The sequence below is a fragment of the Apodemus sylvaticus genome, chromosome 22 (genome assembly GCF_947179515.1).
Source record: "Apodemus sylvaticus chromosome 22, mApoSyl1.1, whole genome shotgun sequence".
Taxonomy (NCBI): Eukaryota; Metazoa; Chordata; class Mammalia; order Rodentia; family Muridae; genus Apodemus; species Apodemus sylvaticus.
Window position 1 is genome coordinate 586,165 of NC_067493.1, and position 10,026 is coordinate 596,190.

At 42.0% G+C, this 10,026-nt stretch overlaps 2 protein-coding genes across 3 annotated transcripts in view; both read right to left on the minus strand.

Moving 5' to 3' along the window:
- Window positions 1–10,026, minus strand: part of LOC127673361 (zinc finger protein 878-like) — a 176,940-nt gene that overhangs the window by 143,768 nt on the left and 23,146 nt on the right. The gene's annotated exons all lie outside the window — the stretch shown is intronic.
- LOC127673184 (uncharacterized) overlaps window positions 8,218–10,026 on the minus strand; it is a 7,190-nt gene continuing 5,381 nt past the window's right edge. The window contains exon 3 of the mRNA XM_052168794.1: window positions 8,218–8,430. Coding sequence (XP_052024754.1) covers window positions 8,397–8,430 — 34 coding nt within the window. The 3' untranslated portion in view covers window positions 8,218–8,396. The remainder of the gene's footprint in view (window positions 8,431–10,026) is intronic.

The window sequence follows — 10,026 nt, forward strand, 5'->3', positions numbered from 1 at the left end:
TGGAAAGGCCTCTTTTACTGGTGCTTCAAAATTTTTTCAGTTCCGGGGATTAAGTGCTGCTATTCCGGGAAAGGATAGAAATCCAAAAAATATACTAATTCTACCATAGAAATCACTAGATTCAATAAAACCCTGGTGAATCAAATTGACTACCCACCTATCCCGGTATGCGTCTATCCCCCTTTCTTGTTTATTCTCTCAAATAAGTCATTTGAGAAGTGTTCCAATGACACTTGTTGGATGTCACAGTGTTGGGATTCAGAGTGGGCTACCCGTGCCATGGTAGCCAGGGTTCCGCGGTGGATTCCTGTCCCCGTGGAAGTCCCTTCTACCTTATCCCTGCTCAGACAGAAAAGAGATTTCGGTATCACTGCAGCTATTGTTGTGGCCATCTCAGTTAGTGCAGTTGATGCTACAACTGCTGGGATTGCTATGGTAACCAAAGTTCATACAGACAGAGCCTTGAACCAATTGTCGGCCAAAGTGGCAGATGCTGTCAATGTCCATACTTCTGCTAGTGTTCAGCTAAAGGGCGGGATAACGATTAGTAACCAACGCCTCGACCTGGTGGAAGAAAGACTAAATATTCTTTTTCAACTTGTTCAATTGGGATGTGAAAGAAAACTGAGTGCGCTCTGCATTACCAGTGTACAGTATGAAAATTTTAGCCGCGCGGCGAATTTGTCTAGGCAATTGTCATTATATCTTGCAGGAAATTGGTCTCAAGGCTTCGATGAAACACTCGAATCCTTGCAGGCAGCAGTGTTGGCTATCAATTCGACTCGAGTGGACCTGTTGCTGACAGAGGGACTCTCTTCCTGGACCACTTCAGCTTTTTCTTACTTTAAGGAGTGGGTGGGGGTGAGTCTATTTGGCGCAGTCGTAAGCTGTGGATGCGTGTTCACACTTTGGCTGGTCTGCAAAATCAGATCTCAACAAAAACGTGACAAGGTTAGGATTGCTCAGGCACTTGCAGCTATTAATCAAGGCGCCTCCCCAGAGATCTGGGTATCCATGTTATAATAATCTTACAAGCATTGGACTGCTCGGCTCTTGCACCCCTAAGGACGGCATAGAATTTGCCCTCTTCTGGTGTGTCTGAAGACAGCTACAATATACTTATCTATAATTTAATCTTTAAAAAGGTGCTTGGACAGGACCCTTTGGGACAAGACACATAAAGTGTGTATACCAAAGAGGATATATAGAAACATCCAGACATACAAGCACGTTTATTATTCATATCATCAAAAGGTTTATGGCTTAAAAAACAATTTTACATTTTTGTATACATCAAATCATAAAGATTTGTTCTTGATGTACCACATTATGATGTTGATTCTAAAGGACTTAATTAGCTTTTGCAGATGGTTGATACTCATATTTCTTTTTTTTTTTTTTTTTTTTTTTTTTTTTTTTTTTAAAGATTTATTTATTTTATTTATGAGTACACTGTAGCTGTCTTCAGACACACCAGAAGAGGGCATCAGATCCCATTACAGATGGTTGTGAGCCACCATGTGGGTGTTGGGATTTGAACTCAGGACCTCTGGAAGAGCAGTGAGTGCTCTTAACCACTGAGCCATCTCTCCAGCCCCGATACTCATATTTCTAATTTAAAAAATCAATATATGTGCATATAGCCATGATTCACCTTGGGACATCATTTTCATAAATGGCTTTTCTGAAGGAAGAGCTAGATATCTTGTTTATAATCAACAGGTGGCTATAAAAACACATGGGCTCAGCTCAGTTAGCAGAGCTGACAATGATCAACTTATGGATTATGCTTTTAATCCTTTTACAATCTGCCAAAGGGCTCATGCCCTGAGTAATCTGTCATCTAGTGTTGCTCATGCAATTGATGAGCAAGTGTGCCTTTATGGACAACTGAAAGGAGGCTTAATGGTTATAAACCAAAGAATTGATTTAGTACAAGAAAAAATTAAGACCTTGTGGCAGCTAGCCCAAGTGGGATGTCAGTGGAAGTATTCTAGTTTATACACTACCAACATTCAATATGAAAATTTTACAAGAGCTACTAATTTGTCTAAACAAATGTTTAAGTATCTTTTAGGAAATTGGACTGGTGAATTTGACGCCCTGATGGACCAACTCCATATGGCTATCATGACTGTGAATTCCACTCCAGTGGATGTGTCTTTGGCTGAAGGACTGTCATCATAGATCAGTCCAGCGGTGTATCATCTGAAGGAGTGGGCAGGACTTAGAGTCCTTGCTGTTCTCATGATTTTAATAGCATTTGCTTGCGTGCGGTGTATCTGTAGGATAGGTTTGTTCAACAAAGACAGGCCGCTATGATAGTACAGGCACTCACAGCTATTAAAGCTGGACAGTTCCCCCAGGCCTGGCTGACAGCCTTAAATACTCTCACCTGATAGCATGTTTAATAATAAAAGAGGGGGAACAAACAGGAGTGCAGAATACATGGCCATGGTATGATTAGATCTTGTCAATTTGCAAAAATGCTTTTACCTCAAGAATTTTTCTCTTTTATAATATATCTGCTGTTAGAAACGTTAACAGAAGGGCAGTCAGACTTCTTCAAACCACCCTTTTTCTTCTTTATTAGTACCGATGTGTCTAGTGATCACCTAGATTGTAACAGTACCCACACACAATGCTATCTATCAGAATGTTGGGATGGCGGCAACGATACTGCCTTGGTAGTTCATCTACCCATGTTTGTGCCCATTCCAGTTATAGAAGACCCAGACACTTTTCTTGTAGGACAATTGTTCCATGTTAAGAGAGATTTTGGTATTATTGCTGCCATTATTACAGCCATTACTATATCTGCAGCAGCCGCTGCTACTGCTGCAGTTGCCATGGCATCTCAAGTGCAGACTACAGAGGTAGTGAATAGTATAGTTGAGCGGTCTGCACGAACCTTACACACCCAAAATCAATATAATTCCCATTTAGAAGCTGGAATACGACCTTTGAATCAGAGAGTAGATATTCTACAAGAAGAAATTGATGCACTTGTAAAAATGGTGGAGGTATCTTGCGTTAAACATACCCCAGGATTGTGTATTACTCCCCTCCAGGTGAATATGACAGCTCTAAAAGAAAGTCAGTACAATATCAGTGAATTCCTTAGAGGAAATTAGTCTCTTGAGGGAGAATCATTAACCAAACAGCTTGTATTTCAGATAGCTTCACTTAATGACACAAGACTAAAGCCAATCACCGTGGAGGACCTGACCTCGTGGATCTCCAGTGCCTTTCCTTGGATCAAAGAGTGGGCTGGGTTGTTAGCTATAGCCGCCCTTATGTGCCTAGCAGCCTTCATCTGCCTTTGGTGCTTCTGCCGTATTAGACAAGATCATGTAGCTCATAGAGCCGTAGTTTATCAGGCTCTTGTAGCTTTGGACGCTCAGGAGTATGTCTCTGTGTGGCTGGCCTCTCTAAAATCTTAGAAGCCTTCGCTCCAGGGTACACTGAGCATATAGTACTGTACGTGCTATACTGTCTGGGATCCAATGACATCCAAGGACGGGCAACTTCTCGGCACTTAGATCAACCTAAGACATGGGGCCCGGTGGGCGATAGGGTAACCCTTTGACGGGTCAGACTAAGTGTGGCAGAGATGACCCAAGTCAGGGGTCATTGGTCAGCAGGATGCCGGTGACCCGATTAGCCCTGACATGGGACGGCTTCTATTAAAACAAAAAAGGGTGATATGTAGTGAGCCACCCTTTGTTCTTCTCTGTTACAAGATGGCGCTGGCCACATGCTACTCCCTGGTAGTAAATCACTGGAACACTTGCGCAGTGTGCTGCATCCCTTATCTCACTTACATGCTAATGAAGAACTCAATGAGTTCACCTATGAGAATGCGGCTGGTTATCTCCCTGGGCAAATGAGGCTAGCTAGGGTACTTAAGGTCAGGCTGGGAGAGGGCCCGGGGCCGCCAATACAAGAATAAACTTAAGTCAAGGTTTCCCGAATAAACCATTACAGGAAGAAACTCCTTGTGTCGCGTAATCTTTGCTGGCAAAGGTGGACGTGACAACAGATGGTTGTCAGCTGCCGTGTGGGTTCTCAGAATTGAACCTATGTCTTCTGCAAGAGCAACAAATATGCTTTTCTGATGAGCCATGTATTCAGCCCCGTTTTTTTTTTTTTTTTAATAAAGGGGGTGATGCCATTGAAATAGCTCACTGGCTGCTCCTTCAAAGGGTAGAGGTTCTCAGCACCTACATTGGCTCACAACTTCCTGTAACTCCAAGATTACAAGAGATCCAACAACGTCTTTTGGTCTCTTCAGGTCTCAAGCATTGCATGAACATATATGGTTCGTAGACATAAAAGCAGGCCAAATACCCATACACATAAAAATAATTTCTTCAAAGAATAAAGGACCAGGCATGGATGTGCACAGCTCTGCCACCAGCACTCATGAGGCAGAAGGCAGAAGCAGCAGAAATTCAAAGGCATCCCGCATAAAAAGGGATCACAAGGCCAGTCTGGGCTCAGAGCCTCAGGCTTTTAAAAATCGAAAAAAGAAAAGGAATAGCTGGGCAAGGTAGCAAATGGCCTTTAATCCTGGCACTTGGGAGGTAGAGGCAGGAGGGCCTCTGTGAGTTCAAGACCAGCACAGTCCATCTAGTGAGTTCAAGGACAGCCAGGATTATGAAGAGAGAACCTGCCTTAAAAAAAACAAAAAACAAAAACAGACAAAACAAAAGAACAAGGGCTAGTGAGAAAGGTAAAAGCCCCTGCTGCCAAGCATACAACCCCAGGTTAGCCCCCAAGACGCTCAGGGTGCCAATATGTAATCTATTCCTGAACCCTGCTGCCAAGCCTTATAACCCTAGCTCAGCCCCCATGACACTCTTGGTGCCAACAGAGAATCTATTCCTGAAAAATATGACTTCCATGTGACACACTCTACCATCAGCACCTACCTCTCACCAAATAAGCTAAACAAACAAACAAAAGCATGAAAGGGAATCAAAAAGATGGCACTTGTCTTACAAACCTAACAACCTGAGTTCCATCCCCAAACCTACATAAAGATGGAAGCAAGAGCCTAGAGAGATGGCTCAGAGGCTAAGAGCACGTGCTCTTGCGTAGTACTGAAGCTAGGTTCTCAGAGCCCGACTTGGACAGCTTACAGCTGGCTATAACTTCAGCTCCAGAGGATCCAGTGGCCTCTGTAGGCATCTTCAAGCATGTCTTCATACACACACACACACACACACACAGAGAGAGAGAGAGAGAGAGAGAGAGAGAGAGAGAGAGAAATAAAAATAAAATAAATCTTGTTTTAAGGTGGAATGAAAACCAACTCCACAAAATTGTTTTTTGATAGCAAACTTTCACACACACTCACACACACAAACACACACACACACACACAATTTTAAACGAAGAAAGGCTTTGGGGCTGGAGAGATGGCTCAGTGGTTAAGAGCACTGACTGCTATTTCAAAGGTCCTTAAAATCCCAGCAACCACATGGTGGCTCACAACCATCTGTAATGGGATCCGATGCCCTCTTCTGGGGTATCTGAAGACAGCTACAGTGTACTCACATATAATAATAAATGAATCTTTAAAAAAGAAGAAGAAGAAGAAGAAGAAAGGCTTCTCTTTGTTGTTGTGTTTTGTATACTTGGGTTTTATTTGGAAAAAAGGGTCTCTATATGATTCTAGATGAATGTCCTGGAATTTAACATATAGACCAGGCTAGCCTTGAACTTCCAGAAATTCTCCAGACCCCAGAGTGTTGGATTTAAGGTGTGTTCCAAAACTCCAGGTCCTTAAAGACTTTTTTCTTTTTTTGAGAGAAAGAGGGAGAGAGAGAGAGAGAAAATGAGAGGATGAGTCAGGCAAGAAAACTTGCAGCACTTTTTTTTGGGGGAGGGGGGGATCGAGATAGGGTTTCTCTGTGTAGCCTTGGCTGTCCTGGAACTCACTTTGTAGACTAGACTGGCTTTGAACTCAGAAATCCACCTGCCTCTGCCTCCCAAGTGCTGGGATTAAAGGTGTGCGCCACCACTGCCTGGCTCATGCAGCACTTTTATTTAATGCCATCAACCTGGAACTAGGGGAATAAATAAACTGTATTTTCTAATGTCTAAATGTGTTAACCAACTGCATGAAAAAAATGAGAGGACTTGAGCACTAATATATGGAGAAAAAATTTTTCTTGTAGATATAAATGGAAAAGGCAGAGAGAAGAGAACAGACTGAACGTGGCTGACCGACTAAGTTAGACCATGAGAGGAGAGAGGAGGAGGGAGAGCGAGAGAGGCCCTGCTGACAGACTAGAAGAGCCAAAATGGCTGTTCAGGCTAGGGGAAGGGAAGCTGAAGCCCAGCCCTTGGAAGGGAGAGGGTTGGGCCGGGGGTCGGGTGAAAAGTGCTGGGCGGAGCCACAGATACCAAGTGATGCTGAGAAGGCTAGCCTCAAACTCAGAAATCTGCCTGCCTCTTCCTCCCAGAGTGCTGTGATTACATGTGTGCGCCACCACTGCCCGGCTGCTTTATTTTCTTCTTAATGAGTACTTTTCTTTTTCTTTAGATTCTGAATCAGAGTCACCCAGGAAAGAAATACCACAGTCACCACCCTCTGAATTCTTTTCCTTGGCCCTTCCCCTTCCCCCTCCCCCACCCCCACAGTTGTTGTCCTCTAGATGAGAGGGATGTAAATCGTAAAGCCAATTTACATGTAGAGAACTGTAAGGGAGCTCTTCTGATCTAGAGAGTACCCTTGAAATGAAACATAATATAATATAATATAATATAATATAATATAATATAATATAATATAATGTAATGTAATGTAATGTAATGTAATGTAATGATATAATATAATATTTGGGGGAAAGTATATGTGTGGATTTATAGACAGGATAACAAACAAAACAATCAAAACCAAAAACAAATAAAAAGAAAACAAAAAGAAAAACAACAGAAACAAAGAAACAAAACAAAACTCATGCTGACTACATAGAGATCAAAGGACAGAGTAGTAACGGATGCCTGCCCGTTGATTCCAGGATGAAGAAAGAAAGAAAGAAAGAAAGAAAGAAAGAAAGAAAGAAAGAAAGAAAGAAAGAAAGAAAGGAAGGAAGGAAGGAAGGAAGGAAGGAAGGAAGGAAGGAAGGAAGGAAGGAAGGAAGGAAGGAAGGAAGGAAGGAAGAAAGACAAAAGGAAAAAAGAAAGAAAGGGAAGGGAAGGGAAAGTTAAAGGGAAGGGAAGGGGGATAATGCTTTCTATATACAAGAAGCAATTGTAATTTTCTACCGTGCCCCCCCTTGTCTAGTTTGGATTTGATTTTGGTTTATTAAGGAAGTTTCACTAGCAGTGAAGGCATGTCCAACTGACAATGACAAACCTAAGGGCAGGCCCTGGGTAGAATTTTGTGGATGGTGAGAAAGGACATAGGAGGAGCTTTGGGATAGGAAACTATGATCAAAATATAGTGTAGAAAACACTGTTTCTACTATTAAGAAAAAGCCCACTTCGTCCCCTCCTGCCAAAAAAGCCCCAACAGCAATACTTTACTGACTGACTGCATGTGTTCCTTCTCTGCATATCCAATCACTCCCAGCTAGCTAGGTAGTGTGCAATTCTGTCCCCGTTGTGGTATCGAGGGTTAAGAAAAAAGGAGAACCACCTATACAGTTAGGTGATGCCATGATCCATCAATACTAGGTAGACTTTCCAACACAGAATGAACACACACACACACACACACAGCTGCTTTCAGGGCAGTCAGTCCCAGACACACAGTATTTTAATCCTCAGGTAAACTCTGTAGGGGAAGCCTTACAAATTCATTCGTTCTGCAGGTTGTGCTTGCTTATTTAATTTAGACCCCAACTTTTATTTAGTGTGAAAATAAATAAATAAATAAATAAAGTCTAGATTCAGCCTTAGAAAACCCTGAGCTGGCAGGGCGAGACTGGCTGAGTGTGACCCAAGTGAGTGGGGTCTTCCTCTTTCTGCTGGGTGTGTTCTCAACTCCATTACCATTTCCAAAGAGCCTAGCTAGGTTATCCTGGAGCAATGTGATCCTGAAGGCAAATAGTTCATAGATAGAAGGACACAGATGTGTCAATCCCCACCCCCACAAGGAGACAGTGGAGCCAGGGTGGGGGTGGGGGTTGGGGTGGTGTGGTGTGGTAGGGGGAGGTGTTGAGGAGGAATTTAGGTCACTTAAACAAGTAAACAACTGGAAACTTCATTTCTTAATTTTTTTGAGTGTACCGTGGAAGAGTGAAAATCTGTTAAGAGGGAAGGAAGGAGGGAGGGAGGGCGGGCCGTCTTTCCATACTGGGCTGATTCGTGCCTTGTGAAGTCCAAATGGGCTGGTATGTATGTTGTCACCGTGTTTTATCGAAAAGACTGTGGTTCTGGTCTCACATTTGATTTCCAAAGGGCAGTCTGGGTACCCTGCATGGATAGAAAGGGAAATCATGTCAAGTCACACGCAAGCAAGCAAAACCAAAACCAAAAATAATGTCTGTTAAGTTGAGCAGAGCAGAGCAGATTCATTCCTCAAAGGCTGATAGTCTGCCAGCTTGGCCTATGGAGTGAAAACAAGTAGGAGAAGGAAGAAAATTATCCTTCTGTTACAGCGTTTCTAAATTTTAAGGAACATTACAGGCCTTGGTGGTCAAACCCTCTGGTTCACTAGCATCTTCTTCGCATCTGTCAGACAATATGCAATGCCTACCTCCTCGCCCCCCTATACTGTGATGTGGTGTGTGTGTGTGTTCCACAGCACAACCATCACTGGAGGATTAAGTAAAGACGGACGAGACAGCTAGGGCTACAAAATAAAGATAACAGATGCATAGATAAACAGACTGCAGAGCAGAGCTCACTTCCATCGGGAAGAAAAAAAACAAAAAAGGAAGCCAGGAGGGACTGGTCAACCTCCTTTTGAGAGACAGATGAAACAATACAAACATAGCCAAATACATTATTTTTTTTTATCGGACCAATAAAAACCAGTAATTACAAAATTCTGGCAATCTCAAGACGGTTGGTGTGGTGGTGGTAGGGAGGCAGCGCTACACAGAGAGATGCTGTCTGGAAGACAAACAAAAGGAAAGGAAGAAGAGAAGAGAAGAGAAGAGAAGAGAAGAGAAGAGAAAACTGGTCGATCATATATATATATATAATATATATATAATATATATAAAATATATAAAATATGGGCTGGTGAGATGGCTCAGTGGTTAAGAGCACTGACTGCTCTTCCAGAGGTCCTGAGTTCAAATCCCAGCAACTACATGGTGGCTTACAACCATCTGCAACAAGATCCGACGCCCTCTTCTGGTGTGTCTAAACAGCTACATTGTACTTACATTTAATAATAAGTAAATTTTTAATATATATAATATAAAAATATTTAAAAAATATAAAAATTATATAATATATATGAGAGCGCGCTCTACTGGCGAACACTTGTTAATGGTGGCATTCATCCGGCCTTTCCTAAAAGGGACAACTAGTTGACCATCTACACAACAAGCACGCCATCTACTGGCCAAGAGATGGGATTACTGGCCGACCACATTAAAATATAAAATATTTTTTTAAAAAAGAAGAAGAGGAGAGGAGAGGAGAGGAGAAAAACGTCCTTAGTTACATTTTAGTAACACCATATGATCAACTTGTTTAAAGATTTTGCTTTTTTTTTTTTAATGAAAGGGTCAACTGCCCTTTAAGGGACACCCCCCTGCCATAGGTTAAAAAAAAAAAAAAAAAGATGTAACTTGTAATATACAAATTTTTAAAAACACCACAAACTGGCATACATTTTAATAATCTGTTAAACGGGACATCTGGTCGACCTCATGTAGAATTTTTAAAATATAAGTTTAAAATTAAAAATATAATTTTTAATATATAAGTGTATATATACAATATATAGTATATATGTACATAAAATAATTTATTGGGGGGAAAAAAAAGTCAAGAGAAGACATCTGCTCAACCCCGAGGGGGTGGAGCGGGGCGGGCGATATATCATTCGGCCAT